Raw genomic sequence first — 17,873 nt, 5'->3', positions numbered from 1 at the left:
TTGTTTATGAACACACAAAGGCCCAAACACAGTTGCACATCACCCCTTTGATTTGCATGCTACTATAAGTGTTAGTGTGTCCCATTTCTTTTGAGGACAACATTAATGGTCAATTACACTTTGAAATTAAATATGGGGGGCCATTTAAAAGGCTAGATGGTGAATACCCTACCATATGCAGCAGCCAGGGAGAAGAGACTAGAATTAAACTCAAGACTCCGAATTTATTACATCAACACAGCAAACAATCAAAAACATCATATCCAGCACTTGAACTTGAAGAAGTTCTGCAGATCCTCATCATCCTCTTGTCTGTTGTGGATCCCCGCGTAGACGGTCTTTAGCAGCTTGGTCTTAGACTTTCCATCCAAAATGTGAATGTAATTCTCTATGCAACCTGCAAACACAACCACAGATTTGCATAACAAAATTAGTTCACTCACACTGACAAAAATATTGTAGCATGTCATATTGTCTGGGTGTGTCTGACAAAATATTAAATATCTTTATATAACTACTTTATATCCTGACTTGCCCTGTGGCCACAGTTTATTTGACAGCAGTCACCATATATGTATTACTATTTAGTATGCAATATGCCATCTATCTGTCAATCACACCAGCTGAATGTGATACATCTCTATAAATAACACGACATGGCATGTCACATGGGTCTGGCGGCATGATTTCAGTACAACACATTTGGTAAATATAGTCCAGCTGCCTATAAAGAAAATCATGGTAAACCAGTATTTTTTTTACACCTAAAAATGTATCTGTAGCTGGCAATCTTAATAAGCAACACTCACACTTTATAGGTAGATGCTCCCCATGTCCATTCAAAATCATTAAAAAGTTATTTAACTAGACATTTTGTTTAAACTCTAAAGGTTTCTGTAAATAACTTTTTACTGTTCAAGTCTGACTTTTTCCAAAGCTAATACCACGTGTTTATAGTATTTATAATAATAATAATAAAAAGTAATCACTTAGGCCCATGACTTTGCCATAAGCTATGAGGCTGGGGCCAAGCTGTGGGTGGTCGTACTGCTCCTCAGACATCAGCATGCGCACAATCTCTCCTGTGATGAAGGCATCCTCGAAGTTTTGCTCAGCCACAGGCTTCAAAGGGAATTTGCAGTATACATCCAAAGCAGCCTGAGGGTCGGATGGCTCCAGCAGCTGCACAAGCTCGATGTAGGCATCATGGATCTAAACAGTCAGTTCATTAATCATATTTGATCTGCACTGCATTAAACCAGATAAACACCAAGAGCATGAGACTCTTTGAAAATATATAAACTACAACTTTTAGAGGTTTTCTAAATATCGAAGACATGTAATGGGAAATCTTTTTCCTAAATGTTCTTGAATGACTATATTCACTGTACATGAGATGTATGAAAGTATTTACTCAGAAATCTCAGCTAAATTTGAATCAAATGATCAAATAATGACATTTTATTAGTTCTATATGAATCTCTCCCTCATATTTTGAATGTCTTGAATTATACTGCACATTTTCTTCAGACATAATTGAGATCTTTTTTTCAGGCAAAGATTTATGAACAAAGGGTAACCGCTTTCAAGTCTTGAGCACGAGACTTTAAAATCTGAATATATATAGTTTAATTTTCTAGTCCAACAGCAGAACATGTGGCTATTCCACAGAGTTGGTGGGAGAAAGAACATGTTAATAAAATCCTTACTTAATGTGACTATTGTGAAACTTTGGGAAACGCTTTAAAATGCAAATATAAAAGATAACTGACCTCTGGTGCCATTGCGATGACCTCTTGGTATAGCTGTTTTGCTTGGTCCTGGGTGTTTGAAGATCGCGAGTAAGCTCGAGCCAGACCCAGTCTTGCTGCATGAGATCTGCGGTTCATCAGACTGGACTCATGGATTTTGTCTGTCACAGCAACTGAACAGAGATTGTTTTGAATCCCACATTGTACCCATTTAATGTTCTTGGAAACCAAAATCCTTAAGTAAAGAAAATTTGTATATTTATGACAGTGGTGCTAAACAACTAATGTCAAATCATCTGCATTTCAAGTAATCAATACCACTGTTTTGCATGTTATACCTTCAGTTAAACAGCATTATATTTGAACTTCTTAAACAGAAAAATGTATAAGCCCTCTTTTATCATCAAGATTTAGATTTTCTCTGTGTAGTTTTTTTTTTTTATTGTAGCTTGCAAAACCTGTTCACACCTCACCAAGAAAGGATTTTCAGTTTCCCAGACTTGCCTCTGTAATGCCTTACCCTCAGCTTTCCTCAAAGTATCAGAGAAACTGTCCTGTTTAGACTTGTTGAGCGGGAGCTGAGGTTTAGTGTTATGACCAGAAAGTTTCACCCTATCTGGCTTGGCAGCTGCTCCAGAACTCCCCCTACAGGAGAGAAAGCATAATACAGGCTCTCTAAAAACTTATTTAATATTCAAGTGAAAAGTCTGTTTTTTTGTTAGTTTGGTTGTTTGTTGTTGTTTTGTCTTTTCATATAGCAGACCCAGAGTCATAAATGGTAAAAGGCTGTTTTTGCTTCATACGTAGGAAGCAAGGCAAAGCTATACAGGCTATAAATCCATAAGAAATCATTCATGCTATGACAATGGGAAAGGGAAAACCATCTAAACCATGTATCTACAAACACCTTTCTCAGTACAAACCTGGCTGCAGGGGTTTTGGCTGGATTCCGGACAGCCTTCCCTCCCCTGGTGGGAGCTGGAGCTGGTGCTTTGGTTACAGCTACTGCTACACACCTAGAACCTCCCCTGCTCTGCTGCACTCCTCTTTTTGCCAATTTGATGTCACAAGTCTCCTTTACACCAGCTGGTTGGGTGATGGACTGCTTGGCAGCTTCCTTAGTTTTAACCTCCACCTTTTCCTGCCACCACTTTTGTTCTGAGCAAACAGGTAATGGTGAGGAAAAGTTAAATTCCAAAAAGGCTACATTAAAAATGTGTTAAAAACACCAGCCTATTGGAAGAAATAACAGAACATTCATTGAAACACAATCATCAGTTTGATAGAAAGTAATAATTCTGGCATGAAATACAAGCACAAGACATGGAATATAAAAGTTACATGACCACCAGAGATGTCAATGAAGTATGTTTGCTAGAGAATATCAGGTCCTTTTCATTCATTATCCTAACATATGCTTTCTTGCATCCCCTCTCCTCCCATAGCATGGAAATTGTTTCCTAAAGACCATCACAGGAGATCTTCCAGTTCCGTAAATGTACCTGAAGGACATGAGGGGCTATGATTACCATTTTGGGGGTTCTATGAAACAGGTTTATGACACTGACCTTTCCATAAATTAAAATATTTAAAACGAATTCTATATGACTAAAATCAACACTGGCAATAATGCCACTAAAATTAAGATACATTAATCAATGAACATATCTTATGAGAAAAAAGACAAGAAATTATAATATTAGAAGTTCTGTGGACATTCATATCATTCAGTGATGCAGCTGTGAACCTTCTTAAGTAACTAACATAACTTGAGACCGACACTATGGAGGCAAGGATTTTTCATTTGGCAGCTTTGATTCTTGCATCTTGGCATCGCTTCCTCTCATCTCTCTCACATCCTTGCTGGGAGCAAGAAATGCAAGTGAAGGAAGTGAGGAGGCACATTAGCATAATGAAAAGGACCCATGGTGTTGCCAGCAGCCTACGGTGGTGACCTTCCTCCCACTTGTAAGGTGGAGGAAGCTGGTTCATCTGGCTGGGGTCAGGCCTACAATTCTGCTTTATTTTTATGTAGTTTTCTACACATTACAGGTAAACCAGCTTTATTTACCTCACAAGTGAAAAGAAGTGCACCACTGCAAGCTGCTGGGAAAACCATCTTCTCTGGAAAAGCTCACTTTAGTTAATGTACAGAGACTCACTGGTCAGCTGTTCAGGTGGCTCTCCAATCTGAGTCTTGAGTTCCAGCTCAATGCTGGCCTGGAGGCTGAGAAAGGCATCACTTATAGCTTCCTTTGACCTTTCTGAATTTGGGTTATTGTCGTACTGAGCCAGCTGTGCCAGACCCAAGAGACAAAGGGCATGGCTGTCACGCGGTGTGGTTACTACTGCAAGGTGGCACGTCTTCATGCACCAGCAGTAAAGAAACCGGAAGAGAAAAAAAGTCTGAATTATGTCACACAAAACACTCTTGGATATTAACAGTCACTCTATGGATTAGGTACCCTGCACTCGTAAAAAAGAAAGCTCAACATACCCTTTCCTGCATGTCAAGAAGTTCCTGACAGGGAGTGATAGAGGTGTGACGTATTAGAGCTGTGAGGGCCTAGCATCTTTTTGCCACCAGAGACTGCCTCTCAATGCCAGTCTTAGCCTGGCATTCACTCTGCTGGGTCAGCCTCTGCAGCAGGGCAAAGTGAGCATCCAGCAGCACCCACTCCAGCTGCCTGCTCACCTCACCACGACGTACACACTGACTCACACTCTGGGTACTCAGCATTGCCACACTGAAGCAGTCCAGCACAGAGACAAGAAGACAGTGTTTTTATGTAGTGGTTAAAACAGCTAAACTGGCTTCTACTCTTAAATGACAGGACTTTTCTTTGGATCGCACATTCACTGCTGAGATGAGTGAGACAGCTCGTTAGAGCCGATATCCACTGCAAACCCCGAATAATAAAACCAGCAAAAAATAAAAACTCCCAAAGTTTTGCATACATATGATAGACCTGTTCAGCACTCATGGCCTTTGTGCATAATGTGCTTCTCTGCTGCAGTTGCCCCAGAGTAAGAAGGCCACGTAGGAACTGTGTGTTGCGGCTGGACAGAGGGTCCGATAGATCCTGCTCCTCCCAGCTGTAAACAAAATCCTAAAATATATGGCAGTACAAGCACGAAGCAGCCATTATAACTCTATAGATGACACAACTTAAAGTGTATCAATGTGCTTCTGTAGATGATAGTGGTCTCTTTCAATCAGTTACCTCTCCTTTCAACAGGCTTAAACAGAACAAGCTGGTATATTATTGTTGCTGTCATGGCCTCACACTCTCCCTCTCTCACTGAATATATCCACCTCCACCTCCACCACACACACACACACACACACACACACCTCTTGCTGCAGCGCTGGCTGATAAAGTGCTCCAGTCCCTGTTGTAAGAACAAAGCAGCCTCCTTCTCTGCATCCTCAGAGGCTTTCTGTTCCTGCAGTAGCAGACCCAGGCCTGCGAAGAATCTGGAAAAAAGAAAGGCAGCACACATTGAAGAGCTCTGATCTAGTTTTTAGATGTTTAGAATCTAGACCCAGTTTACCCTGTTTAACAGTCTAATCTTAGAAAGGTTATATGATAGAGGGCTTATCATGGAGTGAGAATTTAAGAAGGAGAATAAGGGCTTTTTCAAACCTGCTCTTACACAGCCACAGAAAGGATGCGCATATTTTAACCTCTCTGTATTTTGTTCTTGATTACCAGAAACTCAGTAGCTGAGCAACAGATTGTCAAACTCTTGCTTTTAAGCTGTTACCAGCAGACTAAATAATTGTTAGTATCATTTTTCAGTGGACCTCTGTGAGTTTCAGCATTGATTTTCTGGCTTATATCTAATCTATTTCTATCTATGTCACAGTGACATCACAGTGAGAGCTGCACAGCTTCCTAACTCTGCAATATTTAATCAGCTTCTTTAATCTAGTTTCTTGTTACTATTACAAGTTACTATTAGTATTACAATATTTTTCCTTCTTCTACTACCGTATGTACAATCCTGCAAACTGACCTGAGTGCAGGGTGTAGGGGTCGTAGGGCCAGCCCATTGTGAAAGTGCAGCAGGGCTTCCCTTTCCCTCCCTTGCAGCAGCAGCAGCCTTCCTGCATGGAGGCTGTACTCCCAGCTTTCTGGGCACAGAGACCAGGCATCCAGGTACTTCAGAAGGGCTCGGTGGATATAGCTCTCTTTATCCTGCATAGTTGCACTGATGTCCTGCAACCACCAAGTCCAAGTTTATTGATGATAAGTAACAGTCATAGATGCTTAGACTAAAAACAACCATACAGAACAATATCTATATTTACCATGGTAGTGAATGCAGAACGGAAGTATCTGGAACGATACTGATTTCTATAACTAGCAATGAAAAACATCAAGATCTTCAGCTGAATAAAATTCAGCTCTGTGACGACTTAAGTGTGTTTGAAGAGCCTGTGGAAATGTTAACAGTAATATTCTGAGATGCTGAACTGAATATTGTTTACAAAAGGGTTAGGGTGGTTTTACATTCTAACAGATCACTCATAAGTCAAAGAGAAGTTGTACTGATGTTAGGAAGACGGCGATAGTCTGTCTGTACTGGCCCCTCACTAATCTTTTTCATCACTATCAGATAAAACAGTTTCCTCAAGCAATAGAAGCAGAGGTACTGACAGCATATGACACAATTACCTTGCCAGTTTTCTTAGAAAGCCAGATGTAGAGAGTCTGAACATAGTCTGCTTTGCTGGACTGTCCCTGCTCTTTGAGCAGATGATACTCTTTATCCAGAGCCTGCAGCTGGTTCTCTACTGTGGGTGTTCCAAGGAAACTGTGCAGTTTACACACAGCCAAGATGTCATCCTGATGTGCTGTTGATTTGGCATCACTTAATTCATCTCTCTCTTTGTCAGCCTTTGAGTTGAAACATGCGAGGTTCATTAGCTTTCAACTCAAAAATCAACAAGACAACTGATTTACAATAAACTGGCAAAAAAGTACTATTTTTATATTTTCTGAAAGCTTTGTCACATTTCATAAACTTCCACATGCTTATGAATAATGAAAGTGTGTACTGCAACATCAAAGCAATGTTGTTAACTGACATTTCAGCTGTAATTGACCATATATTTTAATTTAAAATTAGCATGTTATTTACTATGCAATTCTGATTAAAATAACCTTCAGTAATTTTTTTCATTGTTTTAATACAACTAATATGCTGCATAGAGAGCTTTTATTTGTGTATAATAGTACCACACCTTCCTCTGTAGGCTGTACATCTCTGTAGCGTAATGGTGCTCCTCCAGCACGAGACCCAGCTGGAAGTGAAGCCTGGCATCTCTGGAGTTAAGTCTGATAGCTGATGCATAGTGGACAGCAGCCTGCTCCAGGCTATGCAGAGGAGACTGGCCATCTTCATGGTGCAACAGGTCTCCTGTGGAAATGGGAAAAATAAAACACTGTTTTGTGGTACACATCTGACAGAGAGACCAGAGGATTTGCATATATATGAGAGAATTTGCATCTATATAGATTATATAGTACTGGCAAACAACATTTTTCATCGCCACAGGATGACATTACATTTAAGAGTTTTAAAGACCCATTTAAAACCCCCTTCAGTTCAAATGTAAGATCAAACCAAACTTACAATAGACTTCCTATCTACAATTTTACCATAAGTGTGTCTAGTTTAAGTATTTGGTTGAGCTTAAGAACACTGTCTAAATGTGTTTATTAATGTGAGAAGAATAAAATGCTGTTGGCTGTTGTTACCACTAGCAATTTTATTGATCTTACACATATAAACATAGCTTGAAGTATTTAGAGAAACTGATTTAATCAGTACACAGCATGCGTCATGAATATTGGCTTTAGTTTCGAATTTTATTAAGTAATTAAGCCCTTTATAATCCGCTGACTTGAATTTAACTATTTTTGTAATTCTTTGGATTGTATTTGGTGGCATGCTCAAAACGCTGTCAGCAACCAGCAGCAGTGTAAACCTGATGATCGTGTTTTGTTCCAGGAATTATAAAGAATTCAGCACGTATCATGTCACTTAGTAGTACTTAGTAGTAGCAGTAATAAAATTCATATGGAAGTAAATCTTAGTACAGCAATTTTGACTCTCCAATTTAATACATTTCATTCCAACTGTATTGAGTATCAGAAAAATAAAAAAATCTTGGATAAGGTATTGTGTGCTTTGTGAAGTGAGCTCATTTTGAACAGTTTATTAAAGGACAGTTTCATCCAAGCATGAATACTTCACAGCACAATGCATAATGAAAACTAAACAGACTCTCCCATCTAGCTGCCTTCTCTTTACCGAGTACTGGATGCGCCTTTTGCATGAAATATTGAAAGAGAGTATCTTCCCTTGGCAAGTGCGTCCTTTTTCTGTCCAAGTGCACTGATGTCAAGCTTTTAATTGGTTATATTCCCTGGTACATTACATAATCCAACAAGCAGACCCATTCAGCATTTGCTGTTTTATAACTGATATATGCTACATAGCAGAAAAGTCATTTTAGCTGATGAAATTTTTGAGTCTGACAGAAGCATTGAGCTAATGTTAATGTGCAACAAACAGTGTCTTAAAAATGAAAACGTTTCACCAGGCCACATGAAAAATGAAAGGTCAAAAATCAACACTTTTTACTAACAACCCTCATGACACTCATTCTCATTTTGATACTTTTCAGTCACAAAAAAATTAGCAAGGCAAAGATAGCTGAGAAAACATGAGCACAAACTTGAGTGTGAGTGTCTGGCATGTCAAATAAAAGAGAACGCTTCAGAAGTAGCCACTTAGCAGCCTGTTTTCATGTATTTTTTATTAGCTTTAAGCTGAGCTGTGTTGTCAAGGTAAGGCAAGGAAAAAGTCCCTTTGCTCCAGAGTATTTTTAAATAATCAGTAAATAGCCTGTTTAAAAATAAAGGCAACTACAGACATTCGGCATTAGGGCAGATGGAAATTTGGACAGACTAGTCAGCACTTTATAAAAAGTAACAGGTGAAAAAATGCATTTGGTTTTTTTTTCTGACTTTCTAGTTTGTATTATAATAGCTTTACACTCTTGTCTGACCCACATTTTGTTTTGGATCACCATCTTACAATGCAGCATAATAATTCACAAAGTGTTAAAATGTAGGCGTGAAAGTGCTACATGCCTGGCTTTGGCAGATGTTGCCTGTAGAGTTTCAGGTGCTCCTGGGCCAAAGCACACAACTTGTCAACACTGTCTTCTGCTGCTGTCATTTGTAGTCTTTTCTCCCGGTTACGAATCTGTAGTAGAAAATAGACCAAGCAGGAAAGCTTAAACAGATACAGTAGGAGTAGTGATATGAGCCATATTATAACTTATACTTTTCATTTGATTAAGTGGGTAAACTATAAAGGTCCTCGATTTCCCACATTCACTACAAGATAGAACTATGGCAATAAGTAATTTTAGGTTTTTAGGTTTGCTGTGTATCATCAACATCAGTCAGAATATTAACTAACTGGACACTGAAAGGAATATCCAGTACAGCTTATTACCTCACAGGTGTGTTTGGTCTCTGTCTCCAGACATTTGGCTGATTCAAAGTGCTTCTTATACCAATCTGTCTCTGTTACATCCTAAAAGAAATAGTATCCTGATTATATCACAAATAAAGATTTTATAAAGTGCCTTTACCAGGTTCCATTGATAAAGCTTCGAACTGGACTGACAAGGTGGCTGTGCTGAATATACAGAACTGGGTTTGTCATTCTAGCAATGGTAAAATAACAATTACTGAAATGTAAAAATTATACATGGTTAATAAAAACTACTATTTTATTGACTCGTTCACCATAAACGTGGTCATTATTTTTACTATGGAATTCAAACTTGCGTTTACTCACAGTTAAATGGAGCACTGTCTTGTAAATAAAGGATAAACAGTGTCAAAGTCAGCGATTCTGGCAATGGAGGTTACTGCTTAATCTTTTACACTGACCTTTGCATCTAGGTCCCCAGTGGGTTTATGTAAACAGTCCAGAATGTGTGACCCAAGCTCAGACAGTTTCATCGTAGTGTCACACCCTTTGTTTAAAAGGGGAAAAAAGCTCATTAGAGGTGGACCGGGATGGATTTAGCTGTCAGGTTATTTAACAAATCTGTAGAATTGCTCCCCATGCAACCTCCCCCTAGGCAATGTGTCCAAACTAGCAATTAGTTGACTCGATGAAAGCATGCTCCTGCACTCTCGATATTTTACCTGCATCTTTATTCAAAAATGTCTTTCAGTCCATCTGTCCCTTCGGGTGCAAAAGGCTTGATAGGCTGAGATACTGGGCGGGTGTTTCTGGGTCTTTTTGTTATGGTCGTATCTTTCTAATCGATCTCTGTCTGTGGCTGCTTCTAAACACGTTTTCTTCTACTTCTCTTCATCACAGTTTGCTTCAAAGTTCTGTTAAGGGGCATTTATAAAGCATATTAAGGTTGAAATGTTGTATATAAATAAAACTGCCATTTGCAATTTAAGGACATTTTCCTTCACTGCTATGAGAATGACAGATGATCAGTTATGTATGTCTTTTAAGCCATATTGTGATATTTATCTTGGAAGATGCTATATAAATACAATTTTACTTTATTTGTACTTTTACCTAAATTAAACAATTTAAGAGAAGCCTTGATTATTTAGAAATACACACCTGAGTAAGCAAGCCAGATCTTCTGAACATAAAGGCCTGATATAAAATCCAGCCTTTGTCCCATGACAGTTAGTGGCACAAGGTTTTAGTTAAGTAATAATACCCCTGTCATTAGAGTAACATGATCGTTGTCTACAGTATTACATCATGTTACATGATAGTATAGCTTGTGTAATCACTTCTGCTAAGAGGTAAGATACCTGTCAACAATGTAGCTGTAAGCATTTTCTATAGGTGTGGAAATAATGAAGTAACTCAAAGAATCCATATTAGGGCAGTGGCTTCATTTGTTATTCATTGATGTGACATTCATTGTACTAGAAGTTCAGGAATCTACTAGCTCTCTTTAAGAACAACACAACCTCCTCCTATCTGAACATCCAGAATAAGAACATCCACTCTTGCCAGTAGCTTTAAACTAATATGTTTGAAATGCTTCACCTCTGTGAAAAAAGAAACACTTGACCAAGGCAGCTGACATCTTCTTGTCAAGGTCCAGTTCAATAACCTTCCAGCCGTCTCCAAGAGGACAGTCACTAAGTGGGTCAACTTTTGACCTTCGGGCAAGCATCTCAATATAAGGCCTTGAGAAGATGCTCTTTGGTTCACTACAATTTAGCAAAATAACAAATGTGTGAAAGGTGATTTGCTAAATATTATACTATTTTTTTATATAAAGGAAACACATCATTCATTTGCAAATTAATATTCAGCATGAACCAAAGGATAAGTAATGGATGTGACTATTGGCGAATATGTTTTGCAATATGTGTGAGTTGTTTCAAAACTTACCTGTGATTGATAGACAAAGGCCTGTAGAAAGCACTTAGCGATACTGGGCATTCATACTCCAGCTGCTGCTTCACATCAGTGAAAGTCACAGGCACAGGAAGCAGCTCTCGAGTCACCAACACTTTGTACACCTGAAAAGGTGAGAAGGTCATTAGGTATATAAAGCTAACTACTCCCTTACTGACAAAAGGTTACCACAGATAAATGTATGGGTACAAAGCAGATGGATCCACTCATGTGCAGGAGTTATTAGGATGTACTAGCAGAGGATGTACTTCCTGAGGCAGCTGAAGAAATTCAACCTGCCAACACGGACGATGATGCAATTCTACACCACAATCATCGAGTCCATCCTCACCTCCTCCATCACCGTGTGGTACGCTGGAGCCACTATCAGGGACAAACAGAGACTGCAGCGTGTTGTGCGCTCTGCTGAGAAGGTGATTGGCTGCAGACTCCCATCTCTGCAGGACCTGTACACCTCCAGGACACTGCGGCGTGCAGCTCGGATCTCAGCTGACCCTTCTCACCCTGGACACAGTCTGTTTGACCTGCTACCCTCAGGCAGGAGGCTCCGGTCCATTCGCACCAGAACCTCTCGCCATAAGAACAGTTTCTTCCCCTCTGCTGTTGGTCACATGAACAATAACCGTATGACTGTTCCCACCACTAGCTCATGACCCTACGCTGTGTTCACTGCATGATTCCATGTTTTGGCACTGATCACCACCTGCACAAAAACCAAAGAAAGAAACAAAAAAAGCAACATTTTACAACTTCTTTCTACGTAGCACTTTTAATTCTTATTCTCATGTATATATCTCATGTATATCTCATGCATATATCTTTCTACGTAGCACTTTTAATTCTTATTCTTACTTTTATTTTTTCATGTCTATTTAAGCGCAATTTATGACAGCATGTTTGCACTGAAGCACCGCAGCAATTTCCTAATGTTGTAAACCTGCTCAACATTTGGCAATAAAACCCTTTCTGATTCTGATTCTGATTCTGATTAGGGCTCCAACAGAGACCTTTAAAAAGACTCAAATTCCTAATAAGTTTCATTACACAGAAGCAAAAGCTATGCTAAAAGCTTATGAAGTTTAAAAATTAAGAAAACTATATGTTATCAGGTGGATAATGATGAGTTTCAAAGAATTTCAAAGCTAGGATGCATATATAAAGTTTGACCACTAGCCATGTCTTATTATACCTGTGAAACACTGCCATCTGGTGAACAGACTGAAATCTCCACCACTGTGTCTCCAAAATTCAGAGGGACTGGTTCCGAGCTGCTCACCCCATTTACTGTAACTTTAATGCGTCTGTCAGGCACCTCAGGAAGGAGTGTCACTGAATTACAACAAAAGGGAACAGTATCTGGAGGCAAAAACCCCCAGAAAAGCACATAACAATTTATTTTGTAAACTGAGAAATACTGCAAACCTTTTATGTCTGCATTTTTAAATAATATTCACTTACAAAGTAGCATATTTATACATACATTTACATACATGTGTACTGCTGCGGCTGCTTTTGTGTATCAATTGAAATAGAAAACAAAACAAAGAATTATACATTTCACATACAACTTCTTGTTTAACACAGATAGGCTGTACTCACTATTGTATTCAAAAACGTTGGAGCAAAACGCGGGGTGAAGTGAAATATCTCCTTCCAAAGCCAGGTTACTGAGCTCTGCGATCTTTGCTGACAGTTTGGTGATTTCCACACTGTATTTCTTTATGGTGCCATCCTCAGCTACCACCTCGATTCCTACTCTGTTCAACCCATCTTTCAGTGTAATCGTGTTAGACCTATCACCAAAGAGCTGAAATAGACATCACAAGGCTAAATTAGATGCGAAAGAGACTTGAATTGAGAAATAGAAGGCATAAAGCTTGCTCACAATACTATATGAAGCCCCACAATCGCTTGTCATCACGTCCAGTGTCACTTCGTTGACGCTGCTCTCCACAGTCACTTTGTAGTCTGTGACTTCAGGTGTGAACGATGGACGGAGCTTCCCAGCAGAAACACAGAGCTTCTCTAAATCACAGTTATCCATGATGACTCGGGCGTCTTCTTTATAGCTTGCTTGGGTTGAGCTACAACAGTCCCAAAACACAGCACTTAAACTGCTGTCCCATCCCAGCGCGCTCAGTTTTATTTACCACACTGACGCCCCACGTTACCACAGTAACATGACCACTTCTGTTGTATTTAGATATTAAGTTACTACTACATATGAGTATTTTAAATACATTTGGGCATTTAATAGGAATGAAAACAACAGCTGATACTTAAATAAGTTTTTCGTTTAGACCCTTTTTTTAAAAATTGTGCCATAAGTCAATAATAAGGAGCGTCGATTTAGAGAATACACACGGTTACACAAAAACGGATATTGTTATTAAACAAAATATAGAAAACTGCAAATAAAATTGTTATCACGCTGAAAAATTTTTTTTTAGCTAACGATAACTAGCTGTTCCACTCATCCCAACGGCAGACGGCAGTAGAGGAGCGAAGAGGAAAACGAAGACGACTAGGTCACAGTTTTAACGTCATTTCCTGTCGGCTAAAGCGTGTTGTCTGCTAACAGGGTAAATATGTGATTTTGTTTTGTTAGATTTAATTTACAGTGATCCCGTTTTGCTATTAAATCAGTAATTAGTAACTTACATCTATCCCTTTTGTCACTTTCCTCAGCTTATCTAAACGTTAGTTTGGTTTCCTGTTAGCATTGTATGCTAGCTCTCTCCCTGGACATATTGCTATTGTTTTTCTGTTCTTCTAATGAAAAATAGTCCTATAGGAAAGTTACACGACGTTGTAATTATTCAATTATTTTACAGAAATATGGCCGCAGAGGACTACCCTCACGAGATAGATGAACAGCTCACGGGCTTCGACTCGTCAGTGACTTCAGTTAAAACCATCTTGGAGCAGTTGATGTCGATGCCTAGAAATGACCTGCTGCAAAAGGTAGGCCTAATACTATTATACACATCGGGTACTGTGGTCTTTTTGTTGGCTTAGATTTGTTCTTGTGCGTACCTACTATCTGTATACACTCGTGCACTCACCGGCCACTTTGTTAGAAACACATGGTCAGATACTTGGTAACAGATTATTTAATGTGCCAATAGCTCAATCAATTTAGGAACGTGAACATGGTCAAGAAAAACAACTGAGATGGGGATGAAACATGGTCTTAGTATTTCAGAAAATTGCGGATCTTCTGGGATTTTCCATCACAATCATTTCTATGGTTTACATACAATGGTCTAAAAAAGAGAAAATATCCAGTGATTGTCTGTTCTCTGGGTGAAAATGTCATGTTAATGCCAGATGTTAGAGGAGAATGGCCAGACTGCCACAGGCTCATAAGAAGACAACAGTAAGGGTATGCAGAAGAGCATCTCTGAACACACAACACATTGAACATGGCAGCTGATGGGTGACAGCAACAGAAGACAACAACAGAAGTGCCGGCCTACTTAAGTATTGTTGCTGACCATGTCTTTTCCTTTATGACCTCAGTGTATGCATCGTCTGATAGCTGCTTCCAGCAGTGTAACACTCCATGTCCGTAAATCATCTCAAACTGGTTTCTTGCCATGACTATTAGTTCACTGTACTCAGATGACCTCCATCGTCACCAGATCTCAGTGAAACAGATTGTCTTTGGGATGTGGTGGAACAGGAGATTCACCTCATGGATGTACAGCTGACATAGCGGCACCAGCTGTGTGATGCTATCATATCAATATGGACCAGAACTCTGAGCAATGTTTCCACCTCCCTGTTAAATCTATGCTATGAAGAATTAAGGCACTTCTGGGGGCAAAGGATGTCAAAACCCAATGCTAGGAAGATGTACCTAATAAAGTGGCTAGTGTGTTTATATTTATTTTCTTTTATAGAGCAAAATTTTATTCAGTGAAACAATACTGCATTGAATATGTTACAAATACATTTAATGAAAAAAGTGATACTAATCTGTCGTATGCAGGAGGCTATAAATAAAATACAATTTGGTTCATTAACAGTTGGATCCTCTGGATCAAGCCAAGCTGGATCTGATGTCTGCCTACACCCTTAATTCATTATTCTGGAGTGAGTTTTTTCCCTATTTTGTCTAATCTTTATATCTTGTTGAATATAGATAAATTTAGCGAAAGCATACTGAAGAGACAAATACATTACAACTTTTCCATACATGGATGTCATTTTGTGTGGAAAGTGTGGACATGTGACTTTATTTTTTATCTTACTCAGTGTACTTGGTAACACAAGGGATAAATCCCAGAGAACATGGAATCAAACAGGAATTGGTATGTGCCATCTATCTCTGACTTATTATTTGCTCACATGGATTCATATGTATTGTCTAATTCCTCAGTAACCATCCTGTTGTTTCAGGAGCGAATAAGGACATATATGAACAGAGTGAAAGAGATCACAGAGAAGAAAAAAGCTGCCCGTCTGGATAAGGGAGCTGCTGCACGCTTCGTCCGGAGTGCTCTTTATGATCCTGATGATAAGGATTCTAAAAAAAAAGCAGCAAGCACATCTTCAGAAACTCCTCCATCAAAGCGTTCAAAGCAGAAATGAAATAAAGAAGAAGCTGCAGAGTATGTCAAAGTGCAAAAGATCACGACCTTTAAGGGTGATGAACACTGGGGTAAAACATTTTGGTCATAAGCCACATTTGAAGGCTAAGGTTGTCTGATCAACAATTACACAAGACAGCTAAACAGAACAATCCATCATCAGGATCATAGCTTGGAGTCGTGTAAATTTTCATGGTTGACCCGCAGCAGTCTGCAAATGTGTTTGACAAGCAAAAGACTGTAGTTGCTACGTTTGACACGTCGTCTCAGGGCAGTCTCACATACTTTTGGATCTTGATGCTAACAGCTGCTCTAGGTTTGAAACATGTTGTAATGTTCTTGTAATGTTGCGCTGGTCTAAATCTTTGTATTTTGAAAGTGATTCTAGGAATCAAAGTTTCATTTTTATTTTTTTTTTAAACAAATGCAATGTTTTGAACATCATCAAGAAAATGGTTTTGTGAGTATAATGCCTTTAGCATAAAAATATTCACCAAAAATACAGTGTTTAAATTATTTTCTTTTATACAGTTTATTGTCAGCATGGTGCTGAAATGTGTAATAGTGTCGCATTTCAGGAAGCAAGTGCAGGATGTGAGCCTTCTGCTCAGCTGTCTGTTTCCTCTGGTCGATCTGAGAGAGCGTGGTGGTTATATAAATTGACCATATGATACACTGCTGATCTATCTAAGGCAGTGGTCGGCAATTAATTTTCCTAAAGGGCCACATGAGAAGCTAGGATTATTGTTGAGGGCCGCACCATTGAGCTTACAGAAAGCTAAAATTAATACTGAGCAGAATTGAGTTCATCTTAATATTAATTTTCTCTTTTTGAAGGCTTATTGTTGTTTTTGTTTCTTGATAGTCTTCCTCAATAGTCCTTCTTTTAAGATGAGATAAGATAAACCTTTATTAGTCCCAAATTTGTTGTGTCACAGCAGAAAGTGGACAGTTCAAAGTTACAGCAGCAAAAATAATGAAATAGAATGAGATAAAAGAATAACATGCTATATAAAATAGAATAAAATACTATGTTGTCAAAAAAAATTACACTTATTGGTATTGCGTGTGTGTCTGCACGTGTTTGGTCAACTCAATGTTTGGTCTCTGTTGTGGAGTCTGACAGCTGATGGAAGGAAAGACCTGCAAAATCTGTCTGTCCCACATCATGGGTGCCGCAGTCTGCCACTGAAGGAACTGCTCAGTGCTGTCACAGTCTCCTGCATGGGGTGGGAGATTGCATCCAACAGGGATGACAGCTTAGCCACCATTCTCCTGTCACTCACCACCTCCACTGGGTCCAGAGGGCATCCTAGAACAGCCTGTTCAGTCTCTTTCTGTCCCCAGCAGACCACACCGTGAAATATGGCTGAGGCTACCACAGAGTCATAGAAGGTCTTCAGGAGTGGGCCCTTGACTCCAAAAGACCTGAGCTTCTACAGCAGATACAGCCTGCTCTGCCCTTTCCTGTACAGGGCATTTGAGTTGTGAGTCCAATCCAGTTTATTGTTCTGATGAACACCATTCAAAAAGCTTCTTCAGTTCTAAAAGCTGATCGGTAGTATATAACCTCTACTGTTGTTCTAATGAAGGTGGTTTCAACATGCCTGTGACTCACAAGTACGTCCAGATTGTTCAACTGCCCTCGACTCCCATTCACTTTAGATCAGTGGTCCCCAGCCCCCGGCCCAGTCTGTGAGTCGTTTGGTAACAGGCCGCAAGAGTTGAGGCTCAGGTGTGAAATTTGTGGTTTTCAGAGTTTTTACTGTTATTTTTTTAATCGTTTTCATCCTTAACTCCGTTTCCCTGGGTCTTTTCCCGTGTGTTATGAATAAATCCCCCCTTTTTTTTTTTTTCTTTTTTTTTTTGTACCGGTACTGGTTTTATTTTGTTGTATTTATCTGTGATATCTTAAAGGCCGGTCTGTGAAAATATTGTTGGACATAAACTGGTCCGTTAAGCACAAAAGGTTGGGGATCGCTGCTTTAGATGACTGTGACCCAGGTGAATGAGAATCTATACAGAC

General features: G+C 39.3%; 1 protein-coding gene and 1 pseudogene across 1 annotated transcript; one reads left to right on the top strand and one right to left on the bottom strand.

The window, feature by feature from the left end:
- Nucleotides 1–257: 257 nt before the first annotated feature.
- On the bottom strand, nucleotides 258–13,296 carry LOC146619700 (uncharacterized; annotated as a pseudogene).
- Nucleotides 13,297–13,769: 473 nt separating this feature from the next.
- On the top strand, nucleotides 13,770–16,672 carry c1d (C1D nuclear receptor corepressor). The gene is made up of 5 exons (XM_085369083.1): nucleotides 13,770–13,834; nucleotides 14,087–14,216; nucleotides 15,284–15,350; nucleotides 15,513–15,568; nucleotides 15,657–16,672. The coding sequence occupies exons 2-5, from the start codon at nucleotides 14,091–14,093 to the stop codon at nucleotides 15,846–15,848; spliced, it is 441 nt and encodes a 146-aa protein (XP_085225209.1). The 5' UTR covers nucleotides 13,770–13,834; nucleotides 14,087–14,090; the 3' UTR covers nucleotides 15,849–16,672.
- Nucleotides 16,673–17,873: the final 1,201 nt, after the last annotated feature.

The sequence above is a fragment of the Diplotaxodon limnothrissa genome, linkage group LG13 (genome assembly GCF_057381915.1).
Source record: "Diplotaxodon limnothrissa isolate DT_005_m linkage group LG13, D_limnothrissa_male_GT1.1, whole genome shotgun sequence".
NCBI lineage: Eukaryota > Metazoa > Chordata > Actinopteri > Cichliformes > Cichlidae > Diplotaxodon > Diplotaxodon limnothrissa.
The sequence above is the reverse complement of the archived record's forward strand: the minus strand, read 5'-3'. Positions and strand labels throughout refer to the sequence as shown.